The 19,283-nt window shown below is 31.4% G+C and overlaps 2 protein-coding genes across 3 annotated transcripts; both read left to right on the top strand.

Annotated features, from left to right (window-relative positions):
- The first annotated feature begins 6,511 nt into the window (after positions 1–6,511).
- LOC17890110 (WUSCHEL-related homeobox 9) lies at positions 6,512–9,038 on the top strand. Of its 2 annotated transcripts, XM_023784497.1 has the most exons (4): positions 6,515–6,871; positions 6,985–7,833; positions 8,140–8,321; positions 8,771–9,038. In XM_023784497.1, exons 1-4 carry the CDS (start codon positions 6,745–6,747, stop codon positions 8,774–8,776), a joined length of 1,164 nt encoding a protein of 387 aa, XP_023640265.1. In that variant the 5' UTR covers positions 6,515–6,744; the 3' UTR covers positions 8,777–9,038. The 2 variants fall into 2 exon arrangements, with proteins under 2 accessions (XP_023640264.1, XP_023640265.1); XM_023784496.1 differs by lacking the exon at positions 8,771–9,038 and having other exon boundaries at positions 6,512–6,871; positions 8,140–8,357.
- Positions 9,039–12,767: 3,729 nt separating this feature from the next.
- LOC17889118 (ras-related protein RABA1h) lies at positions 12,768–14,054 on the top strand. Its single transcript, XM_006295498.2, has 2 exons — positions 12,768–13,042; positions 13,503–14,054. Exons 1-2 carry the CDS (start codon positions 12,822–12,824, stop codon positions 13,936–13,938), a joined length of 657 nt encoding a protein of 218 aa, XP_006295560.1. The 5' UTR covers positions 12,768–12,821; the 3' UTR covers positions 13,939–14,054.
- The last annotated feature ends 5,229 nt before the right edge of the window (positions 14,055–19,283 follow it).

Raw genomic sequence — 19,283 nt, 5'->3', positions numbered from 1 at the left:
GGACTTTGTCTTGAACATGATCATCTTTGAAAACTTGCACCAAAACACAAGTCTCTCATACAATTGAGCTCGGTATTCAGAACACACATTATTTTAAAAAAGTTCAATGGGGCATTCCGAGAATCGAACTCGGGACCTCTCGCACCCAAAGCGAGAATCATACCACTAGACCAAATGCCCGAATTGTTAACTAAATTTTGTTCACATACTAAATCAAATTAATTAGGAAGCTGTTTCTTAGATTATCTAAGTTAGATATGTGGCCACTTAGTCGACTTTTCAGCTGTTTGGTCTTAAGAACATCATAGTAGAGTGACACATTAGATATGCTTTAATCGTTTTTTTTTCGTTGTTCACATTGACCAAATAATCTTATGTAAGTTAGTTAAGAGTATGTTTAATGATATTTGATTTCAGTTAAAAGATTTACAGACATATTGTTTATAGGTATGGGATCAAATTAAAGCTCAGATCTCCTTAAGAAGCTAAGTGATATAAAGTCATCAGTTACCTTACGCACGGAACAAGCAGGAATGTCTAAATGAATTCAGATCAGCGGTACCAAAATTAATATGGATGAAACTGAAAACCCTTACGAGTTAGAGATCAAATTCAGTATAATATAAACAAATGAGAAAATTGTGCATGTCTTAAGTGACATACTAGAGTGAAATGAGGTTTGTGTCTGAATCGTTCTAATTAGTTTTACCCCAAACATTGATCTTCTACATTTTCGTAGGTTGTATGTGGGTTGTATGTGGGTTGTATGTGGGCTACAATACTTCAGCATGTTGTCGCAATATAGTGATATATTTGACTCACATTATCAAATGACTTGGTTGTTTGTATCAGGTAATATATATATTAATATCACTATGTTTGTGATCTAGTCCCAAGTATTAGAAAACAATAATACTCTAAACATTCTCATTCGTTAAACCCCTCTAAATTCTAATCCCAATGCATTAGAGGATTTTTTTACTAGTTCTGTTAATTAATCCAAACAATATTAGAATAATGTAAGCTTTATATATTAGTTATGTCATTTGACATTTTTTATTATAGAATGTCATACAAGTAAACTTGAGAGAATGTTGCTAGGAATTCTATTTTCTTTGGACTACTCTCGATCCTATAAGAGGATGTTTCTCGAAACTAATCTCTCTTACTTAGGAAATTGATGTTTAACGTACACACAAATAAACAAGCTTGTTCTATAGTTCATTATACACGTGTGAGATTAGTGGTCACTGATTCATAGGCTTTTCATATACGTTTCACTTATTCCCGATGAGATTAATTTAACAAATTTATTTTCTCCATCTTTGGTCAACAACTAAGTAAACGCCTTAAGAATTTAAGATGCACAACATCAAAGATTCATCAGATACTTAACATTTCTATATTCTGCAATGAATTGTTTGCACGTATATATTAAGTCTACGACAAAATACGTAAAATCCTAGTGTTATATACTAGCTAGAATCGAGTCATGTAAGAATATTATCATAAAAAGAACTACTTTAAAGTATCATAGTATCAATTATAATACATGGTGCATTCAAACATATGGAAACATATATGAATGCATGTTGACATCGTGATGGCGATCTTTGTAGTGTCAGCTACCATCCACTGCCATCTTTGCCACCGACTCGCTATTCAAGTTGTTCAACAATCTAACTTGACCTTCAGCCTGTATAATCGTTTTGGCTGAGTAGTAAATCGGAGGCTTGTCTCACATCGTCCAAGATTTTTAGAAATTTACAAAACAAGTCGTGAACATCAATATGGATGCAATAAATTTGAACAAATGCATTCGAAGAACAAGAGGAATGCCAATCCTCTTTATCTGAGTCTTCAATAGTTCAATATATCATGTTTTGAAGATAAGCTATACTATACTCCCCAAAAATTTATTGAATTAGAAACTTTTTTTTTAATTCTAGAATACTACGCACGGCTTAGCATGTACTTGGCATTTCATTTTTTATAGGAACTAGACTAGTGTGTGCGCTACGTATGGATTTTTTAAACTGTGCTTATAAATTATATTGTATTATTGTCTAATTTAATGATGAAACTATATTTGATGCATTGTAATTGTAAATTTGATAATATCCGGGAGATGAATATTTAGTACATGCAAAAAAAAAAAGCAATTGTTTTGATCTATTCATAGTCATATTATAGTCTTTGTCAAGTTTGGTAGAATGGTTGAAGAGAAGAAAATATTGGATTTGTAGTTATTAAAAGAAGATTACGCATTTTGTTTTGGTAATAAACAAATTTTTTTTTATAAAACCTAATAATAAACAAGAAAACAAGGATAACAAAAACAGGAGTGGAAATTGGGGAAATTTGCATGTGAAGGGAAATTAGGGCATTGAAGAGAAGGCATGTTGGGTGTATTTACTAATGGGGGAGAGAGCATTTAGTGAGACTGCAAAAAATGAGCGCAATTTTAGCTTACAATCTTACAACCTCTCTTTCCTATAACCCATTTCTCTTGCTCCCTCTCTATGTACCTTTCATTTAATGCATCACTCCCAACATATAAAATATAATGATAGGCTATACAAGTATCATCTATAATATCAAAGCATTCGATCAGTGAGTTCCATAAAGCAAAGTCTTTAATTTCTTGGTCGTCGTTTAGCTAGCCATATTTATATATAATATTTGTTTAACATATTGCTTCAAATTCAATCACGGTGAATCGTGTATCATGAAAAATAATTTAATTTGTAAATTCATATATAATATATAGTTGTACATATATGTCAATTTTCTCACATCTTGAAATGTCATAATAGCACATCCGCACGATATCTTGGAGCTAAGTAGATGTTAAAAGCACTATATGAGGAATGAATAACTCAATTAAGGTGATATGATTAGCTTTCAAGCTAACAAGTAGTGGTCGTACATTTTCTTGTCAGTTTTGGTGAGGGACAAATTGGGGTGTAGCATAAGAAGCAAACGATTGATTCCGGAAGGAAGATGAAAACCAAAAATAGAAACACTTTTAAAACTCTCCTCTTATTTATTAAAACAATCAAACACTTATCGCCTCAGTACTACTACTCGGTATGGATCACTCATCCATCACTCCCCCACCCCCCCATAAATAATTGCTCCTAGCTAACATGTACGACATATATATATGACGCAAATATATCTATATAATATATATTTGACTCTAAAATAATTACTATATGAGCATTTGGAATTCAAAAGATAAACGAGACGCGCACGTACATCTGTTTTAATCATCCAGTACAAGTGAAAGTGGCAGCTTAGGAAATTGATGGATGAGATCACTTCTCCGCACTTTGTGCTAAGTGCTAACTTCACATATTGTGTGTCATGCTCATTTTTAAACTGTATAGAGGATGATTTCATGTGTAGCTATCTGCCTCTTTCTAATTTCATTTCCTTTTTGTCTTACTTTCGTATAAATTAAGAATAAGCTCAATTTCTGAAATATTTAATATTTGTATCCATATATTCAATATAATGACAAATTTAATATTTTGGTTTGAAACCGTGTGGTTTAAAACTATATATATACATGATTATTTTTTACGGTTTGTTTTAAATATATACAAATCTTTTTCTAGAAAGATACAAATATTTAGAACATATCTTGATTTATGATTAGAAGAAAATATACATCCAAACGTTGATAAATTAAGTTATGGAATTTCTTGGGTACAAAGAAAATACAATATTTATTTTCCAATATATAAAAAAAAAGTTGGAAGTACTTTTGTTGAGCTTTTAAGGTTTTCATTCGCTTGTGTCGTAGTAGTGGTCCCAATATGTAAAACACATGTCAAATTGATTGCTGTTTGAGCATCCCACTGAAATCTAGGGTTCCTCCATGACGCCAATAATATTTTCTAATAACTTGTGTTTGAAAGAAAATAACTTGTGTTTTTTTTTTTGGGTTGAAAAGAAAACTAAAATGTATACCTAAGCAAATTAAACGTTTTTACATACTACAACATATATAGAATTCAAAGAGTGTGCCGATCTCTGTTATATATGAAAAGATGAGTAACAAATTAACCCAATCCAATAGCCTTTGAAATGATAAAATTTTAAAATTATTTTCTTATAACCAGATAAGAAAAATCTACGTAGACAAAAAAAAATCAGGTTGTTCTGTGTTGGTATGTTCATAGTTATGGATGCTGGTCATCTTTGTATAAGATCGTTAGTAAATTGTTTATTCTTTTGCTTTGATATATATCTAAACGAATTGTTTTATGGTTTCATGAGCATATACGGATATATAGATATTTAAATTGTTGCATTGATCTCCATTTCCTGATTCCTCAGCTGAAGTTAAGCTGCAATGGCCCGAGCACCAACACACCTCAACATATATTCTATTTTTTAATTAAAGTATTTCACTTCATATAATACCCAATACTAGTAATAAAAGTATTTTAGTGTCTTCTTATAAAATAAGACTAGTAATAAATATATTTTTGTTTTGCTTAGAACATTTTAATGAAATTGGCTTTGGCTATGAGACTTTAAAAAAGTATATTTACGCGGATATATAACTGGTGTGGTGTTGTACATTATATAGAGATGTTGCATGTTGTTTTGAGTTAGAGAAATTTTATAAACTATGACTTGTTTAACATTGGCCTATACAATTTGGTAATATAATAAGATAAAGCTAGCATTTCGTTTATCTTGGAAATAAAAGCGTACGAAAATAATCTTGTGATACTTCAGAAAGAAACTGAAGAAATTGTTAATACATTATTAATGAGAACGATCATCAACAAAGACCCTCGAGTCAATTCAGAAAAGAAAAAAAACAACCTTAATTTCATACACCATGCACCACCCATCTTAACTTCTTAAAAATTCGTATTTTCCCCATTAATACTTGTTTTCCGAAGTATTATATATATACTAATAAATCAAATGTGAGAAAAGAAGTTAAAATTTACAATCTTTCTGTTTGGTTCTATTTAATGTTTTCTTGAGATGTCAGAAGAGAAAAAAAAAAAGGAGAAAAATCCTAGTGCAGAACCAAACATGGATCACTTTCAAAGAATCTGTTGTTTCAATTTCTGAAGAAATTTTTGAGTTCGTACGTTTGAACTGCAGAAGCAGTTTGGATTTTAATGCAAGAGAGAGTACTGTAAGGAAGATAGGCATGGGTTTGCATTAATGATTACTTTGAGTGTCTTCCGATCTCTTCTTACTGTTTTTAACTAGAGCTAGAGGAATTGTGTACTTTATTTACCATTGCATAAAATGACGAATTCAGCACTCATTCTCTAAATCTATATAACGTAATTAGTTTTTAAAAAAAAATAATTTTCGCATAAACTTGTGGTATATGGTAAAACATAAAACGATTAATTATTCAACGGTAGTACTAAACATTTTGCATACTATCCTCATTTGGGTGAGAAACAAGGTTTATGGATAACTCCAACTAATGAAGCTCTCTCACACTCAAAGTAGTTTATTAGATAGTGTGAATACGGTTTTGCCAATATTTGTCTACGAAATAGATAAAATGAATATGCGACAAGTTAAAGTGATCGGATTGGACAAATGCGAGAACTGCAAGCAAAAAAAATCATGGAAAGAGGCTCTTTTATCTAAGTATAATATATATATACTATTCCATGTAATATACTTTAAAAAAAAAAGTGTTTTGTTGAAATAGTACTAAAAAAATGAAAAACAAAATTATCAGAAAGGGTATAGAAATTGAATTTGTTCTTATATAAGTTTTGACAAAAACCTATTATTCAATAATGGTGAATTATAATGCTTTTATATAATCGAAGGAAAACAAAATAGATACAATATACAACTAATCAAATGACTGTTGAAGGCATTTAGGATTTCCAAAATTGTCTATTTGTTATTGAAGTGTTGGTCAAATCCATCAGTGATTTAACAACGTTAGCAGTAGACTAGTCGCCGACTAACACAATTTAACGCACTTTAAAGTTTAAACACTAAAATTGTTTTATTTTTTAAATGTTAAATGTTAAATGCCTTTTTGAATATATACAACTCGCACGAGATTCCTTAAATTGTTAAACAACTCTTAACCTATCTTAATTAAAATTTTGACCCATGCCAAGCTTAAAGACCCTTTTTTATAATGAAAAAAATCTCAAATAAATTAGATCATAATTCTTGTTGTTTGCCACCCTCATAGTTTTTGACTGAAGTTAGGAATAATAAAACGAAATGAAAACAGTGGTTCATGGGAGCCCAGAGCCCTACTTCTCTAATTCAATTGTGCTTCCCAAAACAAGAGAAGTAGTGATAGTTTCAACTAATGAAAGTTTTTTTTTTTTTTTGTCTTTTGATATAATGATATAAATAAACATATACGTATGATTTAATACATATACATAGAGAGAGGATGAAAAGTGGTGTAGTATAGAAATACGGGTGAGAGAGGCTTTGAATGAATTAAATTGAAGTAAAAGAGATGAATATATAATGTAGAGAGGGGTTGGGTAGGTGAAGAGAGATTATAAGAGGGAGAGAAAGAGGTCGTAACCCTTTTGCCCTATTCACATTTTTATTATCTTCCCATTAGCCATTCTGTTCCCTGACTCTTCTTCCTCCTCTCTTTTTGACACATCACATCATCATCACATCATCATTCAAAAACATCAATCATCATCATCATCATATGCATACACATACATCGGTGTTCTTCCGAATCGAGTTAAATTAGTTATGGCTTCCTCGAATAGACACTGGCCAAGCATGTTCAAGTCCAAACCTCATCCCCATCAATGGCAACACGACATCAACTCTCCTCTCTTGCCTTCTGCTTCCCACCGATCTTCTCCCTTCTCTTCAGGTCCTTCTACTTTTTCTTTTATATATTTTTTACCAATTGATACTAAACTTTTTTTTTCATAAGAACTCTTATCTGACGAGATGTGATCTATTTACGGTTTGTCCACAAAAAAGGGTGTGAGGTGGAGAGAAGTCCAGAGCCAAAGCCGAGATGGAATCCAAAGCCAGAGCAGATTCGGATACTTGAAGCAATCTTTAACTCAGGGATGGTGAATCCACCGAGAGAGGAGATCAGGAGGATTAGGGCTCAGCTTCAAGAATACGGCCAAGTCGGTGACGCCAACGTCTTCTACTGGTTCCAAAACCGCAAGTCCCGTAGTAAACACAAACTCCGCCTCCTCCACAACCATTCAAAACACTCTCTCCCTCAACCGCAGCCACAGCCACAACCACAACCACAACAGCAACCTCTTTCCTCAGCAAACTCGGCTTCCTCTTCCTCTTCCTCCTCCTCGTCCTCCTCCAAATCCACCAAGCCCCGCAAAAACAAGAACAAGAACAACACTAATCTCTCTCTGGGTAGTACTCAAATGATGGGGATGTTTCCACCTGAAGCGGCCTTTCTCTTTCCCGTTTCCACCGTCGGAGGGTTTGAAGGTATCGCCGTCTCTTCCCAATTAGGGTTTCTCTCCGGTGATATGACCGAGCAACAAAAACCGGCTCCAACGTTGGGTCCATGTACCGGACTCCTGCTGAGTGAGATCATGAACGGTAGTGTGAGTTACGGAACTCATCATCATCAACACTTGAGTGAGAAAGAAGATGAAGAAATGAGGATGAAGATGCTGCAGCTGCCACAGCCTCAACTTTGTTACGCTACTACTAGTCAACAAATATCTTCTTACAACAACAACAATAACATCATGCTTCATGTTCCTCCCACTACTTCTACTACTACTACTATTACCACTTCGCACTCTCTCGCTACTGTCCCATCAACTTCGGACCAGCTTCAAGTTCAAGGTATTTTGATATATATAATGTAATCTATCTTTTTTATTCATTATGTTAAATTTTTACTCCACAGTTTTGATACATTAATTGCGTGTCAACGATGGAAGGAACACATTGATCAGGATAAATCTTTTTAAAGACCTTTTTGTTTATTAGTATGTATGATTATTTAGTTGTATATACCCTCTTTCTCTCTTTTAAAAAAAAATAGTTTGTTTGAGGTTAACATGGTTGTTTTGTATAGATAGTGTTAACATATAGTTATAATTATACTAACATGAAATAATGGGATAACCACTGTTAAATCGAATGCAGCGGGGGCGAAAATAAGGGTGTTCATCAATGAAATGGAGCTTGAAGTGAGCCCTGGACCGTTCAATGTGAGAGATGCATTTGGGGAAGAAGTTGTGCTCATTAATTCTGCTGGTCAGCCCATTGTCACCGATGAATATGGCGTCGCTCTTCACCCTCTTCAACACGGAGGGTCATACTATCTGGTATTGTTTCATCTCTATCTACCTTTGTTACACTAATTAAGGTTTACATTCACTTCACTATAGCTAGATACTACTCTATAGGATCAATAAAGTATAGTGTAACGAATACTTAATTAATGGCTATACAATATTTGTTTATACAGATCTATACTAGTTTATTTCTTCATTGGGATCTAAAATGGATAAATGCATGCGAGAGACATGTTGTTTGGCTTAGGTCAACATTGTTGACTCAATTTAATTTAATTACACACACACACCTTGCGCTTTAGAGCATTCATTGGGTTTTATTTTTTCTCTTTTCTTTTTTTTTTTGGCCTTCGTGTTTTTTGACTTTTGTAGTATAAATTCTAATACTAACATATTTTCGGAGGATGTGCCTGCATGTGTGTGTATATATGATTATTTATGTCGATTTTAATTTCGAGGTATCGTTTCTGCTTTTGCAGATCTAGTCGTGTGGGAGATTTGAGTTTGAAGAAGAAATTAAGACCTGTCTCTTTCTTTCACCATCTCTCGCACGTAAGCTTAAATGTTAGATAAGATTTTATAAGATATATGGGTTTCATCTGTTACGTACCTATTGTGACGGTGTGATGTATGAGTTTCGGACAACATTCACAAAACTCTTTCGTTAGATTGTTGACCAACATATGCTGTGTGTGTTTCATTCTTATTTCAATAATCTATAATATTAATGTTTCTGTTTCCTGATCATCTGAATGTTTATACTAGTATATTAGGAATCGTTAAACAATGAGATATAATATGGTGATGAGTAATAGAGAAGCTTCACATCAACCAATGTGAAAGTAAAATTAGGTCATGCGTTATGTTTAGTGTTTAGACTGCGGACCTGCGGTGTAAGGTTTACTTGCGGGAAGTAGGGAACTTTGACTTCAGTTCACGTGAGGTGAGGTGATATTTCTCACTTTAATCCCGGGGGATTAAAAACGTTACACTTACAAATACTATGTATATATTTGTTATGAATTATAAACTATAAGAGCTTTTGAGTTAATTTTTTATTTTTAAAAAAACAATTAAGAAATAAGTATTCTATTCCCAAAAACTCTGTTTAATTCAAAATTTTAGGAAATGTTTTTGAGTACATAGATGATTTTGTAAAAAAAAAAAATTAAAATTAAAATGTGTGAAATGATAATACTGCAAAAAAATAAAATCGTTTCAGTTACTTTTGATAGAAGTACATGATGCTTTGAACTACACATTACAGTATATGCATGTAATCAAATTCTGAAAAGAAAAAAAAATCTGAAGTAAGAAAAAAAAAATCATATAAATAATAAATATTACTACCAATTACGAATAGTCTATCATAAGATATAAGTCTGAATATTTTACAGCATACAAAACAATATTTTTTCTTTTCCGCAAAGGAATAAGTAACGTAACAAAGTTAGGAAACAGAGTTTTTTTTGACAATCAGTTGATATGATTCTTTGCTTTCAAGTTTTAACTATGAATTCATCATGATGTTAATATTTAAATTTACTCACTGCTACGTTAAGGAGTTATACAAAAACTACCTACATGTATTTTTCAAGTTAAATAAAGAGAATAAAAACGTGAGTACGTGAAATAATTGTAGTTGAATGCAAAGAAGGTCTAGCTAGATAGGGGCTTTGTTAGATCAAATCAAATCAGATGTCAAAAAGGCATAATGAAAATGTAATATCAAATCACACAAATGTTTCTCAATAAAAAACATGGTCCTACAGTTCTATCTTTCTACTGTTTGACTGTTTCCTTCATCTTGTCGCTTTTTGACGTTATCTTTACATTTACCCTTCATGCTTTTTTATAAGTTTATTGTTTATTTTCTTTATACGAAACAACATATTCTATTCATTTATTAATTAAACCTGCAGAAACTTGAACATGTGCAGTTTATAATTTACGACAATGCAACATATCATAATTCAGTATGCAATTCTAGCCGTAAATGTTACATTATACTATATGGTTAAATTTTGTTATACGAAACTTTATTTATCATGTCGTCGTACAAACATATCCACCAAATTAAGAATAAGTTGTCATTTTGTTTGGAAATCTGATTGTCCGTACGGACAAATGGTTGTCACTGTCTACGCTGCCGTGTGAACTTAATTATTTCCCGAAATGACAAAACTAAACCCTTAACTATGTGTAGTGACACTGCGGGTGAAACAAAAAGCTATGTATAGTAACATAATAATATCATAACGGAACCAAATCTATATTGTTGTGTTTAAAAAGGAACTATTGGCAAATCAAAGTAGAAAATTACGATCGCAATTTAGAAGTTTTGTCGTGAGTTTTAAATGAGGTTAAAGAGTGTATATAGAAATCTATGAAGTGACAAGAAAGAAAGAAAATAGAAAGCTAATTAGAAAGAGACAAACAAAAAATTTATAGGTTCAGAAGAGTGTTGACCAGAGGAACTGTGGATTCACCAACAAGTGGGACAAAGTTTCTCTTACGTCCAAAAACTGACACAACAGTATCTTAACTCTTTTCTCCTCATCATGAATCATATTCATATGACACGCACTCCATCTTCACTCCCTCCTCTCTCTCAGTTTTCTTTTATTTTATTTATTTTTTACATTTTTTTGGATATAATAGCTCAAGATGTTGAATGATTTAGATCTCTTGTAATGCAAGCGAGATATTGCGAATGATAAGGTTAACATTTATGAATCTACTACAACTAGAGTTCATGTTTGCAGTATCTTGTAACCTCGCTCGTAGAGTCGTTGGTCGTATGAATATCATGATTAAAGAAAATCACAACTTTATCATTAAGTTGTAATAAATGTGAAGTTCTTTTTAGTCAAAATAATTACTGTTTCTAACGTTTATATATCTGTATATAAGGATTTGGGACTACTATGTTTGAATTTGGACAAGGCTTTATTACAGAAAACTAGTTAGAGTTTATAATTTGTGATTTTGTTGTTTTCTCACAAGACACTTTCCTTGACCATATACATTTTCTAACCACATTGTTTTCTGTTTTCAGTAATTTTTAATATTTTTTAGATTTCTATCACCTTTAAATTTTTTATTTATACAATATCTTAAATTAAATAAGTTTAGTATGGGACGGTTTCACCTTGTTAGCTTCAAAACCATTCTTGAATTTTGGTAGGATAATACAATATTCACAAGTAGTAACTAATTAATAGATTTTGTAATCTAGTAATGTATGGTTTTTTAACTTCTAAAAGATAACTAAGGATTAACTACTTTATAAACATAGAGATTTGGACATGGAAGGGAGAAGGCTCAAAGTTTTTTTCTAAGTAGGAAACTTTCCAATAAGTACTCCACTGTATATATAATCTTTCACAGTCTATGTAGTTAAATTAAGGCTTAGAGCTTGGGCATGTATATAAGGTATTGGGTGACATGGTTTATATGATATGTGGTTAACATCTAGGATTTGAGGGTGATTTTCTCATTTTAGGAATCTAGTTGTCGGGATGCCATACATGAAAATGTTATTAACCAAAAGGATCTATTTTCAAACGTTTTCAGGCCAAAACTTCTCAAAAATTAGTTTAACCATATTTTTTTGTGTAATGTTATCTGCTGACTAGTGGTAACAACTAACTTGACAAGATTTATATAAAAAAATATTGAAAAAAAACAGAATAAAGTGATGGAAATGTCCCAAGCATGGCACATGAGGGAGCAAAAAATTTAATACCAAATTCCCGTTATTATAAAAATGAACCAAATTGACTTCAAATTATAATTTACAATCTTGAATTCCATTAAGTGGAACATATTTTAAATTCATTTGGGGATATATATATGTATGTATTGGACCAAACCTTTGAATTTTTTATTTGTACACAAGTTTAGGTTGTGGATTAAACTGTTTTGAATTTTGTGTAAGTTCAAATTAATACAAAACCTTTAAATAGTACTAAAATCCATTTTCGCTTATTCAAAGTAAAAAAACAATCAAAAATCTAAAGAATTTTTTTTTTGTCAACCATAAATCAAAAAGAAAACTTTAGAAATTGATTTTTAATGTTAAATCAATGCAAAAAAAAAAATCAAATAAATAAATTAAAATTTTAAATAAGAAAATATGCGCATGGTTTAGTCAAAGTTTTGGAATTGCGTTAGCAATATATTTGCTATAGTTAAAAATATACATTTAATAGAAAATCTAAGCAAAGATCAACACACAAAATATTATAGGATCCTTTGCGAGATCAATCTTGGATTATATATATTTAGACTATCCCAAAATTAATAAGACCAGTAAAATAGAGGATAATCCTTGTTTCTCTGAATTGTCTCTGTCTCTTCTTCTAAAATTCAACATTCGTAAACAATATTGGTCTCTTCTCTAATTTACAAAAACGTTAAAATAAAAAATAGAAAACCCACAAAAAAGCAAAAAACCAATCTGCAGATATTGGACTTTTTTCTCTGTCTTCCAAAGTTCTTGGAACGTCATAAGGATATCAACCAGATATGGGAGCATATAAAGCTGACGACGATTATGACTACCTCTTCAAAGTTGTCTTAACGGGAGATTCCGGTGTCGGAAAATCAAATCTGCTATCCCGATTCACCAAAAACGACTTTAGCCACGACTCACGCTCGACCATAGGCGTCGAGTTCGCCACACGTAGCATCCAAGTCGACGACAAGATTGTCAAAGCTCAGATATGGGACACCGCTGGCCAAGAAAGGTACTCATAATTTGTTGGTGTAACATATAACACCAAAACGAATCAAATATAAATTCCAATGCGTATATATATAGAAAGATCGGTTATCATCCAAAACTATATATAGTGTACCCGAACATGATCAACCAATTATATAATATAAATTTGTTCAAAAAAGTGTAGACGTAATGCTACTAAAATTATTTATCTTTGAGGGTATATGTTATAACGTTACATATATATTGTATTAAGTCAAAAAAAATGTTATCTATATTCTTAATTTACTTTTATCTTTGAAAACCAAAGTTACATCAAAGCTACAAATTTTCTTTTTTTCTTTTTGGTTTTAGTTTTCATAAAACCAAAACTTGAAAACCCCATACTGAAACAAGATTATCCACCTCTAATAACAATTTATCGTCACCCTTAATTATGCTCGAGTATATGTGTTCCATTAATCTCAGTGAGCATTTGCAATTAGGTACCGAGCCATCACGAGCGCTTATTACCGCGGAGCCGTTGGTGCGTTACTAGTCTACGACGTGACAAGGCACGTGACATTCGAGAACGTTGAGAGATGGTTAAAGGAGCTAAGAGACCATACAGACGCAAACACTGTGATTATGCTCGTAGGTAACAAAGCTGATTTGTGTCACCTCAGAGCCATCTCGACGGATGAAGTGAAAGATTTTGCGGAGAGAGAGAACACTTTCTTCATGGAGACTTCTGCACTGGAAGCTATAAATGTCGAGAACGCTTTCACAGAGGTTCTCACTCAGATTTACAGAGTCGTTAGCAAGAAGGCTCTCGATGCTGGAGATGATCCAACCACTGCTTTGCCTAAAGGACAGATGATTAACGTTGGAAGCAGAGATGATGTTTCAGCCGTCAAGAAACCGGGTTGCTGCTCGACATAGCATAAATGAGCTTTTCCTTTTCTTTTTTTTCATTGTTTATTTTCCATGTAATAGAAACGTTACAATATCGAGTCAAATGTGAAAAACAGAGAACTGTGCAATGTAAAATACAACATGCGAGAAAAAGAACATATGATTGAGAAGAAGAGTGCAAAAATCAGAGGCCCAAAACTCTATAGTTGTATACCATAAAGCCCATAAGATCATATAGAAAAAGAGAAGACCAATCTGACTAACATTTTGAATTATATACTATGAGTGAAATATTCTCAACAAGATCAAAGAGAATAATAAAAGACATGTTTCTTTCTTGGCTTTGGCTGTATGATAAAAACCTAAAAAGGGGCCACGAGAGCTTCTGATTACAGAGAACGACAGGTCTATAATCCATTTTGGTAAAGTATGATGAACGCTATCTTCTTCACATCGATTTGTCACGTGTCTATTACCAACGCCGACGTGAATCAATCAAACACGTCCGTTGGTCCCCAAAAAGCAGACCGACTTGATAGAGATATGCTATGTTTTAAAAAAGAGCCAAACCGTCCGGTTTAAACTGTGATATTGAAGTACTGTATGTCTGAAAACGATAACAAAGGAAATACATAACTGGTCCTAGTATTCATTCTAAAGGCCCAAAGGAACCTATAATCATGTTTAGGGATCTATTATTGTTTTCTATATTATTTTCTTTGTGATAATTATTATACGTAATTATGCTTTTTTCTTTTATAATCGGTTGATCACAATTCACGCGTCGTAGAAACAAATCAGGAAACAAGTATTCTTATCAGACAGAATAATCAATCATGATTGAAATGATATTAGAACGACTCAAATCATAGTCTCTCAACTAAGAATATAAACACATCAACCATTAGATTATCCTGGATTGGTGATTGGTCATACTACTAATTATTGCAATATCGTCAAACTAATATTGAGTTGGATTCTTGATTTTGAATTTTTGAGGTTCTATCACGGTTTCGGCTTTGGGATGTATGTTGCATACACAATCTTGAACACAGTGAACGGGGAGTCTGTGATGATTTTCAAATGAATTATAACTTAAGAAAATGAAAGAGTTATTACATTGTAGCAAACACACGAACACTCAAATCTGGGCTTCTACTGGTAACCATTAGAGGAACAAAAGGAAAAAGAACAAAAAGAACAATACGGAACGGAATAAACAACTTTTGAGGAATGAAAGGAAAACATGCAGAGAAGAACAAAATAATAAATGGTAACCAGACAATAACACTATCTTTTATAATATATTTGATTAAATAAATCAACTTTTAATAATAATACTAGATATAATTTATATATAATGATTTTGACACTAATTTTAAAATATATTTTTGAATGAATTTAAATATTTAATGTTAAAAATTAATAATTTATATTAACCTATTATAGATTATAGTAATTTTTTATTTGTTATTTATGATATAAACATCTCTTAAATATGTTTTACTATCCATACAAATTTTAAATAATGTATAGTAAGATTTTTTAACATGAAATTCATATCAAAAATATTTTTTAGTGTCAATACATGATAAAAATATGAAAAATATTATATTATGAGATTAAAATATTATTAATAAATATTTTTTTATTTATTTTAAAATAAAAAACGAATTTTAATATTTTTTTTTTGTTCCATTTGTTCCTCATCAATTTTGGGGAGGAACATTTTTTTTCTATTGTTCCTCATTTTGTGAGGAACGTAGAGGAATGATGTGGAAAAATGATTGCTTGTAAATGGTAAAAAAATTGAGGAATGAAGAGGAATGTCAAATTCCTTCTCATTTTTTTCCTAAATCATGGTTACCAGGCCCTGGTGTAGTTAACATGGGAAAAAAGAAAAAAAAAAGTTGGAGAGAAATACTTTATTGGATCGTAACAAAGAGCCCGACATTATGATGTTTAAGTTAAGTTGGATACGAGGTAGTTCGCTAAGATTCACTTAATGATATAATTTAGGACTTACAAGTTTTATACGTTTTTTTTTTTTTTTTGCAATACTAGTAGTAGTACTATTACATTTTATTAGTCTTTGTTTCGACCAAAATAAAAGACTATAAAATTAAAGAAAAAAACATAACAAACGAAAAAGTTTGTTGACAAAAAAAAAAAAAAAAAAAAAAAAAAACGAGAAAGTTACTTTATATTCTTGATTTAGAAAGTGTATCAATTGGTGTTTTAAAAAATTGGGTCATAGCGTTTGCCTTTCATGATGTGAGTGGTTTTTTTTCATTGTTATGCATGCATGATGAATTTCATGATAAATTTTACATTATGAAATAAAGAACTTGTATTTCTTTCTAGTTTTATTGATATATTCATAAATTTTGAAATTCTCCATGTTTTGCATCACTACCAACTAGCGATAAACAATATCTACCAACAATATTTGTTTTCTTTCACTTAGGATAATTTATTAACCTGTATTACTATATCTTTGTAACAGAAAATAAGATAGAAGTGATATGAAATATATATATTAAAAAAAAAAGTTTCCTCGTAATCAAAGTTTAAAGTATTTGATTGAGTTCCACTAAACTCGGTGGGGCAGACACAACCCAACACAAGTCACTTATTAAACCCTAAAGCTCATTTATCCAAGATTACATCATAGCATAGCATCTAACACAAGTCTGCAAAATCCCTGGTTTTGCATCATTAACACACACACACACACCAAAATAAAAATAAAAAGGAACTCAGATATGCTCACTGCCAAAAGTTTAAGCAGTGATTGGTTTGCCACGAGTTTCCTCTTTAATCATATTTTTTTGTCATAATCATCATCTGTATCTCTAACTTTACTGTCTTGATATATATAGAGAAACTCCCAAAAAGTAACTTTGTATTCTTGTAAATATAGTTAGTCATCAATTATTGCTGGAAACTAGCTAGGACTCATAGGTTAAACAAATTTAAGCACAGTAAAATTAAAATCCACACTAAATTTCAAATTTTTTTGGGTTAAAAAAACCAAAATTTCAAAATATATATATGAAGTCGGATATTATGTTCTCTGCAAATATATTTATTTTTTGGTAGTACTCTCTGCAAATATATTATAAACTTACTAGATCTATCGTATATAAAACTGACATTGAATTTGAAGCCAACGTAAATATATTTTAGTTAACATTTTATACTTCTTTATATTGTACATTTTGTAAATACATTATAATACATTTGAATGTGATAAATTTATGGTCATAATCATTTTCTAAAAAAATTTAGCTTAAGATTTTGTTAAGATGGTCTAACTATTCTTAATTTCCTATGTACTTTAATTAGCATTCTCATCTCCTCTCTCTCTCTCTCTCTCTCAGTATCACATTAGCATTAATGTCATCATCTTCTTAATTTAAGTGAGCAACGACGGTCAAAAGTTCCATTAAATTCAGAAATCGTATTCTTTCCTTTTCTTACAAGAATTCAGAAAAACGTAATTTTCTTTTTAGTTGACCAATGAAAACTTACAGCTTTAATATAATATAAAAGGGGGTCATATCAATTCGCTTTAACATATGTACGTTTATATATATATATATTTTTTAAATATAGTATTAGCTCATAAATACAAATAGTTCGATAGTACGTAATAGTAGCAGTATATTTTGTTTGGTATATCGGTTTATATGGTCGCACTAATGACATATTGACATGAATTAAATTCGCCAACATTTCTTTGGTTTGTATATAAATAGTCCCTCAATCCCGTTCATAATACTATATAGGTTGTTCAAAACTGAAACTCACATTTACATATTATTGAAAACATATTTATTATTCCATAGACAATTTACATTTTTTTTTGTGCGTACAAAAGGGGACTTCAGTATTACTGTAAATAAGGAAAAATTTGTGTGTTTTGAGCTTGTTGGAGTACATCATATATACATCATATATATCACGTTTGAAAATGAAATTCAATGATAATTTCACTGTTTGTTTTTGAATAAGAAAAAATCGAAAATGCAACGTAAAAAAAATAAAAATAAAAAATGCAATGACAATTATACGATATAAGCTAAGAATCCTTTACAGTGACTGCTAACTCTCTAACAGAAAATGTTATTGATATTACTAATTTGTAATTTGTGGGTTTTTAGGTTTGTGAAATAAATAACCAAAATAAAAGGAGTAAATTTGAAATTGCATGAGAAGTGAATTGAAAACGCACCAAGTAATTATGAATCAATCTTAGTGCGGTGGGTGGCACTGACACAACTGATTAAAGCTGTGATTTAAAGGCCCGAAAATAGTAATCAGTCAAATTTAAAATGAAAAATAAAATAAAAAAGGTAAAAAAGTTTCTTCTTCTTATTCCTCTTGAGAAAAAAAAACTAAAATAAAGTATGGTTACAGCGCGTGCAAATAACTCAATATCAAAAAGGGACGTGTGAAGAAGATAGATAGATAGAGATGTAAAAGAAGGGCTAAGGACAGTTTTTAGTTTCTATGTTGTCAAGTCATTTGTTATTTATTTATTTATGTCTCAGTCTCACCTTATTAGTTGTCTTTTAATTCAAAAAATATCTACTTCTTACTGTTCAACTTATGGTGTTATCTCTCGACCAAACCCACATTGCTTTTTTCACTTATTTGACTTTCACATTTTACAATTGTGAATTTTGCTTCATGTGTTATTTTCGTTATAAATTTGTCAGTAAAATAATATATAGTGTTGGGCATGTTGTACATGTTCACAACTTGTACTACAATACCGATCACATGTGTGACATTCATAATACTTTTTTATTTATTTGTTGCGGATAAAACATTTTTCTTGGAAGTATATACTATAAATGAAAAGTAGCTTAGCTAGTTGATACATGATAGTTCCCCTTTATCAATCACAATCTGCAAAATATAAAAAACATTGGGAGGAGGGAAAAAATCGTGGAGCAAAGGCAACCCCCTCGAAGAAATAAAACGAAAGCAAAGCATTGAATGAGAAATATGTGGGGCTAAAGCTAAGCTATAACCCAAGAAGCTCTTCTGCAAAAGAGAAGAGAGATAGAGAGAAAGAGAGAAGAAGAAGTAAGTGAAGTGAACAGTGTCTAGAACGGGTAAAAAAAAAAAGAAGACTCAAAAATTTAACAAAGGAGAAGAGAGAGAGAGAGAGAGAGAGAGAGTGGAGAGGACGTGCAAAGAGAGAGGAGCGTGAAGGTGTGAGACTGTGAGAGTGAGAGAGAGAGGCTCGAGACTTTCCAAAAGAAGATAGGAAACAGATGTCGGGGCTTTAACCAATTGGGTTATTTGGATTTCTAACCCGTTTTGTCCGGGTCCTGCCCCATCCCAACCTAACCTAACAC

Source organism: Capsella rubella, unplaced genomic scaffold, assembly GCF_000375325.1.
Source record: "Capsella rubella cultivar Monte Gargano unplaced genomic scaffold, Caprub1_0 scaffold_4, whole genome shotgun sequence".
NCBI classification, from domain to species: Eukaryota; Viridiplantae; Streptophyta; class Magnoliopsida; order Brassicales; family Brassicaceae; genus Capsella; species Capsella rubella.
Note: the sequence above shows the minus strand (reverse complement) of the source record. Positions and strands in the feature narration are given on the sequence as shown.